Source organism: Crinia signifera, chromosome 19 (genome assembly GCF_055691185.1).
Source record: "Crinia signifera chromosome 19, ASM5569118v1, whole genome shotgun sequence".
Classification (NCBI taxonomy): domain Eukaryota; kingdom Metazoa; phylum Chordata; class Amphibia; order Anura; family Myobatrachidae; genus Crinia; species Crinia signifera.
Window position 1 is genome coordinate 143,797,780 of NC_139226.1, and position 19,718 is coordinate 143,817,497.

A 19,718-nucleotide genomic window follows, 5' to 3' on the forward strand; every position below is an offset into this window, starting at 1 on the left:
GCAACCAAGATCTCTGTATTATCTGTTTATTATATGTATATTTCTCATTCAGTGTGCAATAGGGATACAAACTGTTTTTTTGCCCCTGGTATCCCCTGCACACAGTGAGACAGACGCTAGAAGTCATAGTTCACCTCTAGCGTCTGACAGGAAGCACAGCTCTGCGACTTCCTGGTAACGCTGCAGAGCTGTGCTCCCTGTCAGACGCTGGAAGTGAAAAATGACTTCTAGCATCTGTCTCACTGTGTGCAGGGTAAGGCAGGGGCAGCAGCAGCAACTCATGGGCGGGTGGCCGGGCACATATTAACCCCTTGGTAACGAGCTAAAACCCCTGGCAACGGAAATTAACCCTCCTTGGCAACGAGCTAAAACCCCTGGCAAAAATGCTTAACCCCTTGGCAACATCCTGTAAGCCCTGACAACGCATATTAACCCCTTGGCAATGAGCAAGAACCCCTGGCAATGGAAATTAAAATCCCCTTGGCAACGAGCATTAACCCCTGGCAAAAATGATTAACCCCTTGGCAACATCCAATAAGCCCTGGCAACGCATATTAACCCCTTGGTAATGAGCAAGAACCCCTGGCAATGGACATTAAACCCCCTCCCCCTTGGCAATGAGCAAGAACCCCTGGTAATGGACATTAAACCCCCCCCCCCCTTGGCAACGGACATTAACCCCCTTTGGCACTGAGCATTAACCCCTGGCAACAAATATAAACCCCTTGGCAACAACCAATAACCCCTGGCAATGCATATTAACCCCTTGGCAATGAGCAAGAACCCCTGGCAATGGACATTAACTCCCCCCCCCCCCCCCCCTTGGCAACGAGCAAGAACCCCTGGCAACGGACATTAACCCCCCCTTGGCAACGAGCAAGAACCCCTGGCAATGAGCAAGAACCCCTGGCAATGGACATTAACTCCCCCCACCCCCTTGGCAACGAGCAAGAACCCCTGGCAACGGACATTAACCCCCCCATTGGCAATGAGCAAGAACCCCTGGCAATGCATATTAACCCCTTGGTAACGGACATTAACAACCCTTGGCAACCGACATTAACCACCTTGGAAATGGAAATTAACCGCCTTGGCAACAAGCAGGTAATTTATAATTTATTAGAAGCCTTACTGGGGGGCAACGTGGTGTGGTATAGTCAGTGTGTATCGATTTTTGTGTGACATGCCATTTTTTGGGACGGTCCTGCGGGAATTAGACACTGCATGCGTCTAATCAGGCAGGCAGGGGGGCTGAAGGCATGGCCAGCAGTTCACACAGCACTGGCCATGCCCTCACAGCGACAAAACTGCGCCCCAAAAAATTTGCAGCGTGCCTACGGCACGCACATATACGATGTTCCTTTCTCCACTGCCGTAGTTGGGAGGTATGTATTAGGTGTGAGGGGCATTGCAATGTGTGGCATAAGGTGTCAGGGGCATTACAGTGTGCAGCATAGTATCATAGGCATTGTGGTGTGCTGCATCATGTTTCAGAGAAATGGCGGTGTGTGGCATAATGTGTCGGGCATTACAGTGTGCAGCATATTGTGCCGGGGCATTATGGTGTGCGGCATAGTATCAGGGGCATTGGTCAAATTTTAGTAGCTCTGAGTGTTTGTACATAATGAATTCTTTGCTGCTGGCAATAGTGGGAGAAGAGGCTGGATGTGCTGCTAAATCTAACCGAGCACCCCCCTGCAGCCTACCTAACCTCCCTTCCCTCTGACAGCCGAACGAACCCTCTCCTCTCACAGCCACAGCAATTGATGCCCTGCCCCTTTAGTAGCTCCACCCACATCACCGCCCACATCTGCCCCGCCCACAGTTCCTGAACCTATTTTCCTACAAAAATAGCACTGCTGGTCAGCACAGATCGCTCAGCACACATCACTGGTCTGCACAGATCGCTCAGCACACATCACTGGTCAGCACAGATCACTTTTCAGCACAGATCGCTCAGCGCACATCACTGGTCAGCACAGATCGCTCAGCGCACATCACTGGTCAGCACAGATCACTGCTCAACACACATCACTGGTCATCACAGATCACTGGTCAGCACACATCGCTGGTTAGCACAGATCGCTCAGCACACATCACTGGTCGGCACAGATCACTTCAGCACAGATCGCTCAGCGCACATCACTGGTCAGCACAGATCGCTCAGCGCACATCACTGGTCAGCACAGATCGCTCAGCGCACATAACTGGTCATCACAGATCACTGGTCAGCACACATCGCTGGTTAGCACAGATCGCTCAGCGCACATCACTGGTCAGCACAGATCGCTCAGCACACATCACTGGTCATCACAGATCACTGGTCAGCACACATCGCTGGTTAGCACAGATCGCTCAGCGCACATCACTGGTCAGCACAGATCACTGGTCAGTACAGATCGCTCAGCACACATCGCTGGCCAGCACAGATCGCAAAGCACACATCACTGGTCATCACAGATCACTGGTTAGCACAGATCGCTCAGCGCACATCGCTGGTTAGCACAGATCGCTCAGCGCACATCACTGGTCAGCACAGATCGCTCAGCGCACATCACTGGTCAGCACAGATCGCTCAGCGCACATCACTGGTCATCACAGATCACTGGTCATCACACATCACTGGTCAGCACAGATCGCTCAGCACACATCACTGGTCAGCACAGATCACTGGTCAGCACAGATCACTGGTCATCACAGATCACTGGTCAGCACACATCGCTGGTTAGCACAGATCGCTCAGCGCACATCACTGGTCAGCACAGATCACTGGTCAGTACAGATCGCTCAGCACACATCGCTGGTCAGCACAGATCGCAAAGCACACATCACTGGTCATCACAGATCACTGGTTAGCACAGATCGCTCAGCGCACATCGCTGGTTAGCACAGATCGCTCAGCGCACATCACTGGTCAGCACAGATCGCTCAGCGCACATCACTGGTCAGCACAGATCGCTCAGCGCACATCACTGGTCATCACAGATCACTGGTCATCACACATCACTGGTCAGCACAGATCGCTCAGCACACATCACTGGTCAGCACAGATCACTGGTCAGCACAGATCTCTGGTCAGCACAGATCACTGGTCAGCACAGATCACTGCACAGTGCACATCACTGGTCAGCACAGATCGCTCAGCACACATCACTGGTCAGCACAGATCACAGGTCAGCACAGATCGCTCAGCACACATCACTGGTCAGCACAGATCACTGCTCAGCGCACATCACTGGTCAGCACAGATCACTGCTCAGCACACATCGCTGGTCAGCACAGATCACTGCTCAGCACACATCACTGGTCAGCACAGATCGCTCAGCACACATCACTGGTCAGCACAGATCGCTCAGCACACATCACTGGTCAGCACAGATCGCTCAGCACACATCACTGGTCAGCACAGATCGCTCAGCACACATCACTGGTCAGCACAGATAACTCAGCGCACATCGCTGGTCAGCACAGATCACTGGTCAGCACAGATCACTGGTCAGCACAGATAGCTCAGCAGACATCGATAGTCAGCACAGATCGCTCAGCAGACATTGATGGTGCATTGCAATGTGTGTCAGCGATGTGTGCTGCACAATCTGGGCATAAGTACATCGCTCAGCATCGGCCTCAGCATCGGCCTTACACAGATCTTAGCAGGTGAAGCAGAATGTATTGTATTATCTCTGCTTACTGGGTATTATTGGCATCTATTGTTGCAGCAATGTGTCAGGTTTCAGTCATCGAATCATTTGTACAGCACATTATCCTCATCCAGGGCCAGTGCTAAGCTTTAAACGTGATAAAATAGAGAGTGATAAACCGCCAGCCAATCAGCCCCTAACCTTCATTTTACAGGCTGGGTTTGAAAAATGACAGAAGCTGATTGGCTGGTGGTTGATCACTCTCCATTTTATCACTATTCAAGGCTTAGTACATCTGGCCCACAGTGACATGGTACAGGGCCACACTGGCCTATCGGGGTACAGGGCCACACTGGCCTATCGGGGTACAGGGGAACCCCCTGGTAGACCCCACTGTTCCTCTCCCTAGGGATCAGGTTCCAGATTGTGCACTTGAATTGCACACTATGGCCCTGATTCTGGTCTGATCGCACCCCTGCGCATTCGCACGGGGGAGCAATGTATTTATGTGCATGTGTGAGTGGGTGCAGCTAACTGACAGTTTGCACAGAGCAGTGCAGGTGGGGGGCTTGGGGCGGCGGGCTGAGGTCATTCCCATGATAAACTGCCGGTGGCACGAATGCCGGATGTCAGCTGCCCGCCCTCTTCCCATACAGGGAATCTGCGTGCGGGAGGCAGTTAGATGAACCGTTTAAGATTTGGGGGGGACGGGGCGAGGGGTGTATATCAGGTTGTGCATATAGTTTGTACATCAGAATCGGTCACAATGTACAATATGGAAGATTGTATTCAGACTATTCAGTGGCGGCAATTTCCGAGTGGTTATTAGTTGGTGAACTGGGGGGAAATGTTTTACCTTTATTATATATAATTATTTCCAGTATGACACGTCAGCGCATGTGACACACAAAGGACCAGGGTTACATCCTGTGCAGTGTGGGGGGATCTAACCACGACTATTTCTTGCAGCGGAATTTCACGCCTCGCCTCTCAGGGTGACAGAAGGAGGGACAGTGACTCTGAGGTGTGCCTTTCCTAGGGGGGAACGCTCTGCGATGCAGTGGCTCACGCCAAGCGGCTACGTCGCTTTCCTTAACGGGGAGAAAGGTGGGTACGGTAACCACAAACCTCATGTCAGCTGAAGCTGCAGCAGCCTCCGCAGATGTTTGTCACAGGTGCAGGTGGAGCAGAATTTATTGAAGAGAACTGTACTCCACCTGCACACAGCAGCAATTAAATAATTAAATGAAATAAATAAATATATGAGGGCCATTCATCAGATTTACTAACAGTAGATTCCTCATCATTTCATCAGTATCCAAATATAAAGTACAATAAACAGAGAAACGTTCCGAGGATGGTGATGCTGGATCTGGGACTGATCCCTGATACTTTGGGGGTATCTACTAAACCTTAAAGAGATACAGTACCAGCCAATCAGTTCTTGCCATGCTACAGACTGGTAGCTGGTTGGCTGGTACTTTATCTCTTTCTGAGGCTTTGTACATAGATCCCTTTGTTATTTAGCTCTGTAAATATATAAAGATTAATGGAGTATTTGTCCACCCAGATATGGGCCAGATGCTCCAAGCTTCAAAACGTGATAAACTGCAACCGGCCCCTAACTGCCATTGTAACACCAGCTGTAACGTGACAATTAGGAGCTGATCAGCTGGTACTTTATCACTTTTGGAATGGATTTGGTGCATTTGGCCCTATGTGTTTTATGCCAGAGGGCGGTATATATTAATATACAGCCGCCGCGATGCTGCCGCATATATATAGTTACATAGTGTAACACAGATCGTTACCTGTTACAGTTCTGAAAGACAGAAGATTCCAGTTAGTCCGGCACCTGCGCAATACACTAATTATCCGCTTATCCAATGTGACGCGTGCGGACGGTGGAACCTACACCTGTTTCTTCTTCAGTTACCCGGTGCAGAGCCAGGAAGTGGAGGTCACCGTGTTTGGTAAGAGACGGGGATCCCGACCTCAATAGATCCGACAACATGTATTAGTCCCACGGGTGTGGATCACAGGACAGTGTCTAGGTTGACAGTCAATAGCTCAAAATTAAATGGTTGACACACAAGATAGACACATTGACAAAAGGTCGGCATGCATAACATCGACACTCATAAAAGGTCTACACAAGCAAAATGTTGACATGCTAAACGTCAATATGAAAAAGGTCAGCATGAAATCATGGTATCAATGATGACAGCTGAGCACATATAGCCCCAATAGGTGTGGCACATCCCCTGGCGTGGCTCGCAAGTGAGGATACAACAGCACAGGACACAGCGGGTGCAGCAAGTGAGGATACAACAGCACAGGACACAGCGGGCGCTGCAAGTGAGGATACAACAGCACAGGACACAGCGGGCGCTGCAAGTGAGGATACAACAGCACAGGACACAGCGAGCGCTGCAAGTGAGGATACAACAGCACAGGACACAGCGAGCGCTGCAAGTGAGGATACAACAGCACAGGACACAGCGGGCGCTGGAAGTGAGGATACAACAGCACAGGACACAGCGAGCGCTGCAAGTGACAGCACAGGACACAGCGAGCGCTGCAAGTGACAGCACAGGACACAGCGAGCGCTGCAAGTGAGGATACAACAGCACAGGACACAGCGGGCGCTGCAAGTGAGGATACAACAGCACAGGACACAGCGAGCGCTGCAAGTGACAGCACAGGACACAGCGAGCGCTGCAAGTGACAGCACAGGACACAGCAAGCGCTGCAAGTGACAGCACAGGACACAGCGAGCGCTGCAAGTGACAGCACAGGACACAGCGAGCGCTGCAAGTGAGGATACAACAGCACAGGACACAGCGAGCGCTGCAAGTGAGGATACAACAGCACAGGACACAGCGGGCGCTGCAAGTGAGGATACAACAGCACAGGACACAGCGGGCGCTGCAAGTGACAGCACAGGACACAGCGGGTGCTGCAAGTGAGGATACAACAGCACAGGACACAGCGGGCGCTGCAAGTGACAGCACAGGACACAGTGAGCGCTGCAAGTGAGGATACAACAGCACAGGACACACCGGGCGCTGCAAGTGACAGCACAGGACACAGCGAGCGCTGCAAGTGACAGCACAGGACACAGCAGGTGCTGCAAGTGACAGCACAGGACACAGCGAGCGCTGCAAGTGACAGCACAGGACACAAAGGGTGCTGCAAGTGACAGCACAGGACACAGCGGGTGCTGCAAGTGACAGCACAGGACACAGCGGGCGCTGCAAGTGACAGCACAGGACACAGCGGGTGCAGCAAGTGACAGCACAGGGCACAGCGGGCGCTGCAAGTGACAGCACAGGACACAGCGGGCGCTGCAAGTGACAGCACAGGACACAGCGGGCGCTGCAAGTGACAGCACAGGACACAGCGGGCGCTGCAAGTGACAGCACAGGACACAGCGGGTGCAGCAAGTGACAGCACAGGACACAGCGGGCGCTGCAAGTGACAGCACAGGACAAAGCGGGCGCTGCAAGTGACAGCTCAGGACACAGCGGGCGCTGCAAGTGACAGCACAGGACGCAGCGAGCGCTGCAAGTGACAGCACAGGACACAGCGAGCGCTGCAAGTGACAGCACAGGACACAGCGAGCGCTGCAAGTGACAGCACAGGACACAGCGAGCGCTGCAAGTGACAGCACAGGACACAGCGAGCGCTGCAAGTGACAGCACAGGACACAGCGAGCGCTGCAAGTGACAGCACAGGACACAGCGAGCGCTGCAAGTGACAGCACAGGACAGACAGAAAGAACCTGAATAAAGTGCCTACATACAGTACATAAACTGTCAGCGAGGGAACTCTGGGCGTCTGCTGTATATGCCAGGACTAAGTAGGACTCCTGGGCTTCAGCTAGTGAGTTGTACAATGAGTCAGAACCAATAGATATACTCGGCAATGCAGCGCCGGGCAGCAAGGGACTATTACAGAACAGTGCGGACTGAGAGAGGGACTACAGTGGGACTGAGAGAGGGACTATTACAGAACAGTGGGACTGAGAGAGGGACTATTACAGAACAGTGCGGACTGAGAGAGGGACTATTACAGAACAGTGGGACTGAGAGAGGGACTATTACAAAACAGTGCGGACTGAGAGAGGGACTATTACAGAACAGTGGGACTGAGAGAGGGACTATTACAGAACAGTGGGACTGAGAGAGGGACAATTACAGAACAGTGCGGACTGAGAGAGGGACAATTACAGAACAGTGCGGACTGAGAGAGAGACTATTACAGAACAGTGGGACTGAGAGAGAGACTATTACAGAACAGTGTGGACTGAGAGAGGGACTATTACAGAACAGTGCGGACTGAGAGAGGGACTATTACAGAACAGTGGGATCGAGAGAGGGACTATTACAGAACAGTGGGACTGAGAGAGGGACTATTACAGAACAGTGGGACTGAGAGAGGTACTATTACAGAACAGTGGGATCGAGAGAGGGACTATTACAGAACAGTGGGATCGAGAGAGGGACTATTACAGAACAGTGGGACCGAGAGAGGGACTATTACAGAAGAGTGGGACTTTTACATGTATGTAGCCAAGGTGTGAAAGGAGTCCTGCAATAAGTGTTGCAATTACTCTTTGAATATAGGTGGTTTTGGGTAATAATCTGCATACAGTATACAGTATTTAAGTCCCCCAGGTATTGATCTGGAAGATCGTTATCTTTGGGCAGTCATGTGAAAGCACCTTATTACATTGTTAGCTCAAATAAAAAAAGAGTATTATTATTATTGGATAGTTCCTTTATATTACAGGTTGAGTATCCCTTATCTAAAATTCTCGGGACCAGAAGAATTTGGGATAACAGATTATTCCATATTTCAGAATATTTTTATAATTCAATGATGTATCTTGAGGTATCCTGCATTTGTGCTGTGTATATATATATATATATATATATATATATATATATATATATATATATATATATATATATATATATATATATATATATCTCAAACACATGAAATACAAACAAATATATTTTATTTGTGCATAAAACATGAAACAAAGTTTGTGTCCTATATCAGGCTCTGACATGTAATGGCAAGCAACCGTTTTCTTGCACATATTTAGTGCCAGTTACATATCATATTCTCAGTAGTGCCAGTTACATATCATATCCTCAGTAGTGCCAGTTACATATGATATCCTCAGTAGTGCCAGTTACACATCATATCCTCAGTAGTGCCAGTTACATATCATATCCTCAGTAGTGCCAGTTACGTATCATGTCCCCAGTAGTGCCAGTTACATATCATATACTCAGTAGTGCCAGTTACATATCATATCCTCAGTAGTGCCAGTTACATATCATATCCTCAGTAGTGCCAGTTACGTATCATGTCCCCAGTAGTGCCAGTTACATATCATATCCTCAGTAGTGCCAGTTACATATCATATCCTCAGTAGTGCCAGTTACATATCATGTCCCAAGTAGTGCCAGTTACATATCATATCCTCAGTAGTGCCAGTTACATATCATATCCTCAGTAGTGCCAGTTACATATCATGTCTTCAGTAGTGCCAGTTACATATCATATCCTCAGTAGTGCCAGTTACATATCAGATCCTCAGTAGTGCCATATACATATCATGTCCCCAGTAGTGCCATTAACATATCATATCCTCAGTAGTGCCAGTTACATATCATGCCCCCAGTAGTGCCAGTTACATATCATGTCCCCAGTAGTGCCATTAACATATCATATCCTCAGTAGTGCCAGTTACATATCATGCCCCCAGTAGTGCCAGTTACATATCATGTCCCCAGTAGTGCCATTAACATATCATATCCTCAGTAGTGCCAGTTACATATCAGATCCTCAGTAGTGCCATATACATATCATGTCCCCAGTAGTGCCAGTTACATATCATATCCTCAGCAGTGCCAGTTACATATCATTTCCCCAGTAGTGCCAGTTACATATCATGTCCCCAGTAGTGCTGTTACAGATGTTTCCAGTAGTGCCAGTTACATATCATGTCCCCAGTAGTGCTGTTAGAGATGTTTCCAGTAGTGCCAGTTACACATCATGTCCCCAGTAGTGCCAGTTACATATCATGTCCCCAGTAGTGCCAGTTACATATCATGTCCCCAGTAGTGCTGTTACAGATGTTTCCAGTAGTGCTTTTAACAACAACAACAACAACAACAACAACAACAACAACAACAACAACAACGTTTCCACTTTCTGGAATGTATGGTTTTCTGAATAATTTGAATAACGGATATTTGGATAAGGGATACTATATACTTTCTAATACATGTGATTCTGTACTAGCTATCCCATCCCAGCCTGTGATAGCAGTCAGTCATAATCCTGGAAAAGGCTGGAAAGATGAATATGCCATATGCTGCCGGACAGAGGGAAGCTGGCCTTGTCCCAGGCTTACCTGGCTGGTGGATGCCAGCCACACAGAGGTGTTTGGTGAGTCAGTGGAATGTCTGTGCCCCGCAGTCACACTCAGGTTCAGTGTAATGTCTGTGCCTCAGAGTCAGTGGAATGTCTGTGCCCCGCAGTCACACTCGGGGTCAGTGGAATGTCTGTGCCCCGCAGTCACACTCAGGTTCAGTGTAATGTCTGTGCCTCAGAGTCAGTGGAATGTCTGTGCCCCGCAGTCACACTCGGGGTCAGTGGAATGTCTGTGCCCCGTAGTCACACTCGGGGTCTGTGGAATGTCTGTGCCCCGTAGTCACACTCGGGGTCTGTGGAATGTATGTGCCCCGTAGTCACACTCGGGGTCTGTGGAATGTCTGTGCCCCGCAGTCACACTCGGGGTCATTGAAATGTCTGTGCCCCGCAGTCACACTCGGGGTCAGTGGAATGTCTGTGCCCCGCAGTCACACTCGGGGTCAGTGGAATGTCTGTTCCCCGCAGTCACACTCGGGGTCAGTGGAATGTCTGTGCCCTGTAGTCACACTCGGGGTCAGTGGAATGTCTGTGCCCCGCAGTCACACTCGGGGTCTGTGGAATGTCTGTGCCCCGCAATCACACTCGGGGTCTGTGCCCCCCAGTCACACTCAGGGTCTGTGGAATGTCTGTGCCCCGCAGTCACACTCGGAGTCAGTGGAATGTCTGTGCCCCGCGGTCACACTCAGGGTCAGTGGAATGTCTGTGCCCCGCCGTCACACTCGGGGTCAGTGGAATGTTTGTGCCCCGCAGTCACACTCGGGGTCTGTGGAATTTCTGTGCCCTGTAGTCACACTCGGGGTCTGTGGAATGTCTGTGCCCCGTAGTCACACTCGGGGTCTGTGGAATGTCTGTGCCCCGCAGTCACACTCGGGGTCATTGGAATGTCTGTGCCCCGCAGTCACACTCGGGGTCAGTGGAATGTCTGTGCCCCGCAGTCACACTCGGGGTCAGTGGAATGTCTGTGCCCCGCAGTCACACTCGGGGTCAGTGGAATGTCTGTGCCCTGTAGTCACACTCGGGGTCTGTGGAATGTCTGTGCCCCGCAGTCACACTCGGGGTCTGTGGAATGTCTGTGCCCCGCAGTCACACTCGGGGTCTGTGCCCCGCAGTCACACTTAGGGTCTGTGGAATGTCTGTGCCCCGCAGTCACACTCAGGGTCTGTGGAATGTCTGTGCCCCGCAGTCACACTCGGGGTCAGTGGAATGTCTGTGCCCCGCAGTCACACTCAGGGTCTGTGGAATGTCTGTGCCCCGCTGTCACACTCGGGGTCAGTGGAATGTTTGTGCCCCGCAGTCACACTCGGGGTCTGTGGAATGTCTGTGCCCCGTAGTCACACTCGGGGTCTGTGGAATGTCTGTGCCCCGTAGTCACACTCGGGGTCTGTGGAATGTCTGTGCCCCGCAGTCACACTCGGGGTCATTGAAATGTCTGTGCCCCGCAGTCACACTCGGGGTCACTGGAATTTCTGTGCCCCGCAGTCACACTCGGGGTCAGTGGAATGTCTGTGCCCCGCAGTCACACTCGGGGTCAGTGGAATGTCTGTGCCCTGTAGTCACACTCGGGGTCAGTGGAATTTCTGTGCCCCGCAGTCACACTCGGGGTCAGTGGAATGTCTGTGCCCCGCAGTCACACTCGGGGTCAGTGGAATGTCTGTGCCCCGTAGTCACACTCGGGGTCTGTGGAATGTCTGTGCCCCGCAGTCACACTCGGGGTCTGTGGAATGTCTGTGCCCCGCAGTCACACTCGGGGTCTGTGGAATGTCTGTGCCCCGCAGTCACACTCGGGGTCAGTGGAATGTCTGTGCCCCGCAGTCACACTCGGGGTCTGTGGAATGTCTGTGCCCCGCAGTCACACTCGGGGTCTGTGGAATGTCTGTGCCCCGCAGTCACACTCAGGGTCTGTGGAATGTCTGTGCCCCGCAGTCACACTCGGGGTCAGTGGAATGTCTGTGCCCCGCAGTCACACTCGGGGTCAGTGGAATGTCTGTGCCCCGCCGTCACACTCGGGGTCAGTGGAATGTTTGTGCCCCGCAGTCACACTCGGGGTCAGTGGAATGTCTGTGCCCCGTAGTCACACTCGGGGTCAGTGGAATGTCTGTGCCTCAGAGTCAGTGGAATGTCTGTGCCCCGCAGTCACACTCGGGGTCAGTGGAATGTCTGTGCCCCACAGTCACACTCTGGTTCAGTGTAATGTCTGTGCCTCAGAGTCAGTGGAATGTCTGTGCCCCGCAGTCACACTCGGGGTCAGTGGAATGTCTGTGCCCCGTAGTCACACTCGGGGTCTGTGGAATGTCTGTGCCCCGTAGTCACACTCGGGGTCTGTGGAATGTCTGTGCCCCGTAGTCACACTCGGGGTCTGTGGAATGTCTGTGCCCCGCAGTCACACTCGGGGTCATTGAAATGTCTGTGCCCCGCAGTCACACTCGGGGTCAGTGGAATGTCTGTGCCCCGCAGTCACACTCGGGGTCAGTGGAATGTCTGTTCCCCGCAGTCACACTCGGGGTCAGTGGAATGTCTGTGCCCCGCAGTCACACTCGGGGTCAGTGGAATGTCTGTGCCCCGCAGTCACACTCGGGGTCTGTGGAATGTCTGTGCCCCGCAGTCACACTCGGGGTCTGTGCCCCGCAGTCACACTCAGGGTCTGTGGAATGTCTGTGCCCCGCAGTCACACTCGGAGTCAGTGGAATTTCTGTGCCCCGCGGTCACACTCGGGGTCAGTGGAATGTCTGTGCCCCGCCGTCACACTCGGGGTCAGTGGAATGTTTGTGCCCCGCAGTCACACTCGGGGTCTGTGGAATGTCTGTGCCCTGTAGTCACACTCGGGGTCTGTGGAATGTCTGTGCCCCGTAGTCACACTCGGGGTCTGTGGAATGTCTGTGCCCCGCAGTCACACTCGGGGTCATTGGAATGTCTGTGCCCCGCAGTCACACTCGGGGTCAGTGGAATGTCTGTGCCCCGCAGTCACACTCGGGGTCAGTGGAATGTCTGTGCCCCGCAGTCACACTCGGGGTCAGTGGAATGTCTGTGCCCCGCAGTCACACTCGGGGTCAGTGGAATGTCTGTGCCCTGTAGTCACACTCGGGGTCTGTGGAATGTCCGTGCCCCGCAGTCACACTCGGGGTCTGTGGAATGTCTGTGCCCCGCAGTCACACTCGGGGTCTGTGCCCCGCAGTCACACTTAGGGTCTGTGGAATGTCTGTGCCCCGCAGTCACACTCAGGGTCTGTGGAATGTCTGTGCCCCGCAGTCACACTCGGGGTCAGTGGAATGTCTGTGCCCCGCCGTCACACTCAGGGTCTGTGGAATGTCTGTGCCCCGCTGTCACACTCGGGGTCAGTGGAATGTTTGTGCCCCGCAGTCACACTCGGGGTCTGTGGAATGTCTGTGCCCCGCAGTCACACTCGCGGTCTGTGGAATGTCTGTGCCCCGTAGTCACACTCGGGGTCTGTGGAATGTCTGTGCCCCGCAGTCACACTCTGGGTCATTGAAATGTCTGTGCCCCGCAGTCACACTCGGGGTCAGTGGAATTTCTGTGCCCCGCAGTCACACTCGGGGTCAGTGGAATGTCTGTGCCCCGCAGTCACACTCGGGGTCAGTGGAATGTCTGTGCCCTGTAGTCACACTCGGGGTCTGTGGAATGTCTGTGCCCCGCAGTCACACTCGGGGTCTGTGGAATGTCTGTGCCCCGCAGTCACACTCGGGGTCTGTGGAATGTCTGTGCCCCGCAGTCACACTCGGGGTCTGTGGAATGTCTGTGCCCCGCAGTCACACTCGGGGTCAGTGGAATGTCTGTGCCCCGCAGTCACACTCGGGGTCTGTGTAATGTCTGTGCCCCGCAGTCACACTCGGGGTCTGTGGAATGTCTGTGCCCCGCAGTCACACTCAGGGTCTGTGGAATGTCTGTGCCCCGCAGTCACACTCAGGGTCTGTGGAATGTCTGTGCCCCGCAGTCACACTCAGGGTCTGTGGAATGTCTGTGCCCCGCAGTCACACTCGGGGTCAGTGGAATGTCTGTGCCCCGCAGTCACACTCAGGGTCTGTGGAATGTCTGTGCCCCGCCGTCACACTCGGGGTCAGTGGAATGTCTGTGCCCCGCCGTCACACTCGGGGTCAGTGGAATGTTTGTGCCCCGCAGTCACACTCGGGGTCAGTGGAATGTCTGTGCCCCGTAGTCACACTCGGGGTCAGTGGAATGTCTGTGCCCCGCAGTCACACTCGGGGTCAGTGGAATGTCTGTGCCCTGTAGTCACACTCGGGGTCAGTGGAATGTCTGTGCCCCGCCGTCACACTCGGGGTCAGTGGAATGTTTGTGCCCCGCAGTCACACTCGGGGTCAGTGGAATGTCTGTGCCCCGTAGTCACACTCGGGGTCAGTGGAATGTCTGTGCCCTGTAGTCACACTCGGGGTCATTGGAATGTCTGTGCCCCGCAGTCACACTCGGGGTCAGTGGAATGTCTGTGCCCCGCAGTCACACTCGGGGTCAGTGGAATGTCTGTGCCCCGCAGTCACACTCGGGGTCTGTGGAATGTCTGTGCCCCGCAGTCACACTCGGGGTCTGTGGAATGTCTGTGCCCCGCAGTCACACTCGGGGTCTGTGGAATGTCTGTGCCCCGCAGTCACACTCAGGGTCTGTGGAATGTCTGTGCACCATAGTCACACTCGGGGTCTGTGGAATGTCTGTGCCCCGCAGTCACACTCGGGGTCTGTGGAATGTCTGTGCCTTGCATTGCGGGTAGAGCCAAAACTGTGGGTTTTGAGCGAGTTTTCACACATGATAAATAAGCCTCAGATCTCTGTCAGACCACATGGGTGATGCCGGTTAGTGTCTTACTCATTACAATAACACCTGCAGCTGACATTTATAATATAGTGTTGCTTTTTGTAGCTTCCTTGCCAGACCGTTATATTAGTCAGTTATTAATTATATTTCATCTACTGGATGAAAGATATATAAGAAGCTGTAACCCCCATCACCTGAGCAGGCATTTACATTACTATACTGAATATATGGCAGACCCTGGTTGCCATGGGTTACTGCACCATGTTTAAATGTCTGTCTTCTGTTTTGAAGGTAATAACAATAACACCATTGACAGTGTCGGGAAGCGATGCACAGCTAGCAGTACGCTGCGGATCCTCCCTATTTCCCACACGTCTGCCGCCATATGTATTGTCAGACACAGAACTCTGTCCTCAGGAAACCTCACTGCATCCTTTACCTTCTCCATATTGTGTGAGTACTTTGTTTTATTGTGGCCTGTTGGCTGTGGTGTGTGGCAGGTCTGTAGACTGTTGGCTGTGTTGTGTGGCAGGGCTGTGATCTGTTGGCTGTGTTGTGTGGCAGGGCCATGGTATGTTGGGTGTGTTGTGTTGAAGGGCTGTGGTCTGTTGGCTGTGTTGTGTGGCAGGTCTGTGGTCTGTTGGCTGTGTTGTGTGGCAGGTCCGTGGTCTGTTGGCTGTGTTGTGTTAAAGGTTCATGGTCTGTTGGCTGTGTTGTGTGGCAGGTCCGTGGTCTGTTGGCTGTGTTGTGTGGCAGGTCCGTGGTCTGTTGGCTGTGTTGTGTGGCAGGTCCGTGGTCTGTTGGCTGTGTTGTGTGGCAGGGTCATGGTTTGTTGGTTGTGGTGTGTGGCAGGTCTGTAGACTGTTGGCTGTGTTGTGTGGCAGGGCCATGGTCTGTTGGCTGTGTTGTGTGGCAGGCCGTGGTCTGTTGGCTGTGTTGTGTGGCAGGGCTGTGATCTGTTGGCTGTGTTGTGTGGCAGGCCGTGGTCTGTTGGCTGTGCTGTGTTGAAGGGCCATGGTTTGTTGGCTGTGTTGTGTGGCAGGTCCGTGGTCTGTTGGCTGTGCTGTGTTGAAGGGCCATGGTCTGTTGGCTGTGTTGTGTGGCAGGGCCGTGGTTTGTTGGCTGTGTTGTGTGGCAGGGCCATGGTTTGTTGGCTGTGGTGTGTGGCAGGTCTGTAGACTGTTGGCTGTGTTGTAGTAGTAGTAGTACGTTTATTTATAAGGCGCCGCAAAGTGTCCGCAGCGCCGTACATAGCAAACAAAAAACAAATGACAAGGTAACGTACAGGGTGTGTTGAAAAATACAGTATAAATAGGAGTATAGCTGGTAGAACTAAAATCAGCATCAGTTCAGAAGTAGGTGTGGAAATTGTCGAGGAGACTGAAGGTGAAGTAGAGAAAGGGAAGAACAGGACAGGAGCGCTGGTGAGGTATGGCGGGGCCATGGTCTGTTGTGTGGCGGGGCCATGGTCTGTTGTGTGGCGGGGCCATGGTCTGTTGTGTGGCGGGGCCATGGTCTGTTGTGTGGCAGGGCCGTGGTCTGTTGTGTGGCGGGGCCATGGTCTGTTGTGTGGCGGGGCCATGGTCTGTTGTGTGGCGGGGCCATGGTCTGTTGTGTGGCGGGGCCATGGTCTGTTGTGTGGTGGGGCCATGGTCTGTTGGCTGTGTTGTGTGGCACTCGGTTTATATATCCATTACTACCTTGTAATAGTCAGTATGATCCTGTGCTGTCCAGTGAAATGATTCACACTTCTGGCCACATTCCTCTATGTTAGCAAAGCAGAAAAGCGCCACCTGCAGTGCACAGGTTACATTAGCCCCACCTGCAGTGCACCTATTACATCAGCCCCACCTGCAGTGCACCTATTACATCAGCCCCACCTGCAGTGCACCTATTACATCAGCCCCACCTGCAGTGCACATGTTACATCAGCCCCACCTGCAGTGCAACTGTTACATCAGCCCCACCTGCAGTGCACCTATTACATCAGCCCCACCTGCAGTGCACCCGTAACATCAGTCCCACCTGCAGTGCAACTGTTACATCAGCCCCACCTGCCGTGCACCTATTACATCAGCCCCACCTGCAGTGCACATGTTACATCAGCCCCACCTGCAGTGCAACTGTTACATCAGCCCCACCTGCAGTGCACCTATTACATCAGCCCCACCTGCAGTGCACATGTTACATCAGCCCCACCTGCAGTGCACCTATTACATCAGCCCCACCTGCAGTGCACACGTTACATCAGCCCCACCTGCAGTGCAACTGTTACATCAGCCCCACCTGCAGTGCATCTGTTACATCAGCCCCACCTGCAGTGCACATGTTACATCAGCCCCACCTGCAGTACACATGTTACATCAGCCCCACCTGCAGTGCACATGTTACATCAGCCACACCTGCAGTGCACCTGTTACATCAGCCCCACCTGCAGTGCACACGTTACATCAGCCCCACTTGCAGTGCGCACGTTACATCAGCCCCACCTGCAGTACACCTGTTACATCAGCCCCAGCTGCAGTGCACATGTTACATCAGCCCCACCTGCAGTGCACCTATTACATCAGCCCCACCTGCAGTGCACCTATTACATCAGCCCCACCTGCAGTGCACCTATTACATCAGCCCCACCTGCAGTGCACATGTTACATCAGCCCCACCTGCAGTGCAACTGTTACATCAGCCCCACCTGCAGTGCACATATTAGATCAGCACCACCTGCAGTGCACCCGTAACATCAGTCCCACCTGCAGTGCAACTGTTACATCAGCCCCACCTGCAGTGCACATGTTACATCAGCCCCACCTGCCGTGCACCTATTACATCAGCCCCACCTGCAGTGCACATGTTACATCAGCCCCACCTGCAGTGCAACTGTTACATCAGCCCCACCTGCAGTGCACCTATTACATCAGCCCCACCTGCAGTGCACATGTTACATCAGCCCCACCTGCAGTGCACCTATTACATCAGCCCCACCTGCAGTGCACATGTTACATCAGCCCCACCTGCAGTGCACCTATTACATCAGCCCCACCTGCAGTGCACACGTTACATCAGCCCCACCTGCAGTGCAACTGTTACATCAGCCCCACCTGCAGTGCATCTGTTACATCAGCCCCACCTGCAGTGCACATGTTACATCAGCCCCACCTGCAGTACACATGTTACATCAGCCCCACCTGCAGTGCACATGTTACATCAGCCCCACCTGCAGTGCACATGTTACATCAGCCACACCTGCAGTGCACCTGTTACATCAGCCCCACCTGCAGTGCACACGTTACATCAGCCCCACCTGCAGTGCGCACGTTACATCAGCCCCACCTGCAGTACCCCTGTTACATCAGCCCCAGCTGCAGTGCACATGTTACATCAGCCCCACCTGCAGTGCACCTATTACATCAGCCCCACCTGCAGTGCACCTATTACATCAGCCCCACCTGCAGTGCACCTATTACATCAGCCCCACCTGCAGTGCACATGTTACATCAGCCCCACCTGCAGTGCAACTGTTACATCAGCCCCACCTGCAGTGCACATATTAGATCAGCACCACCTGCAGTGCACCCGTAACATCAGTCCCACCTGCAGTGCAACTGTTACATCAGCCCCACCTGCAGTGCAACTGTTACATCAGCCCCACCTGCAGTGCACCTATTACATCAGCCCCACCTGCAGTGCACACGTTACATCAGCCCCACCTGCAGTGCAACTGTTACATCAGCCCCACCTGCAGTGCATCTGTTACATCAGCCCCACCTGCAGTGCACATGTTACATCAGCCCCACCTGCAGTACACATGTTACATCAGCCCCACCTGCAGTGCACATGTTACATCAGCCACACCTGCAGTGCACCTGTTACATCAGCCCCACCTGCAGTGCGCACGTTACATCAGCCCCACCTGCAGTGCACACGTTACATCAGCCCCACCTGCAGTACACCTGTTACATCAGCCCCACCTGCAGTGCACATGTTACATCAGCCCCACCTGCAGTGCGCACGTTACATCAGCCCCAGCTGCAGTGCACATGTTACATCAGCCACACCTGCAGTGCACATGTTACATCAGCCCCACCTGCAGTGCACATGTTACATCAGCCCCACCTGCAGTGCACATGTTACATCAGCCACACCTGCAGTGCACCTGTTACATCAGCCCCACCTGCAGTGCACATGTTACATCAGCCCCACCTGCAGTACACACGTTACATCAGCCCCACCTGCAGTGCACACGTTACATCAGCCCCACCTGCAGTGCACACGTTACATCAGCCCCACCTGCAGTGCGCACGTTACATCAGCCCCACCTGCAGTACACATGTTACATCAGCCCAACCTGCAGTGCACACGTTACATCAGCCCCACCTGCAGTGCGCACGTTACATCAGCCCCACCTGCAGTACACATGTTACATCAGCCCCACCTGCAGTGCACATGTTACATCAGCCCCACCTGCAGTGCACATGTTACATCAGCCCCACCTGCAGTGCACATGTTACATCAGCCCCACCTGCAGTGCACATGTTACATCAGCCCCACCTGCAGTGCACATGTTACATCAGCCCCACCTGCAGTACACATGTTACATCAGCCCCACCTGCAGTGCACATGTTACATCAGCCCCACCTGCAGTGCACATGTTACATCAGCCCCACCTGCGGTGCACCTGTTACATCAGCCCCACCTGCAGTGCACACGTTACATCAGCCCCACCTGCAGTGCGCACGTTACATCAGCCCCACCTGCAGTGCGCACGTTACATCAGCCCCACCTGCAGTACACATGTTACATCAGCCCCACCTGCAGTGCGCACGTTACATCAGCCCCACCTGC

The 19,718-nt window shown here is 53.1% G+C and overlaps 1 protein-coding gene across 3 annotated transcripts in view; it reads left to right on the forward strand.

Annotated features, from left to right (window-relative positions):
* CRTAM (cytotoxic and regulatory T cell molecule) overlaps positions 1 to 19,718 on the forward strand; it is a 67,379-nt gene that overhangs the window by 23,421 nt on the left and 24,240 nt on the right. For 2 of the 3 annotated variants that reach the window (XM_083163580.1, XM_083163579.1), the window contains exons 2-5: positions 4,611 to 4,748; positions 5,462 to 5,614; positions 9,966 to 10,112; positions 15,168 to 15,329. In XM_083163580.1, the coding sequence (XP_083019706.1) occupies positions 4,611 to 4,748; positions 5,462 to 5,614; positions 9,966 to 10,112; positions 15,168 to 15,329 (600 nt within the window). Of the gene's footprint in view, positions 1 to 187; positions 1,105 to 4,610; positions 4,749 to 5,461; positions 5,615 to 9,965; positions 10,113 to 15,167; positions 15,330 to 19,718 lie in introns of those variants that run through there. The other variant, XM_083163581.1, reaches the window with a different exon arrangement.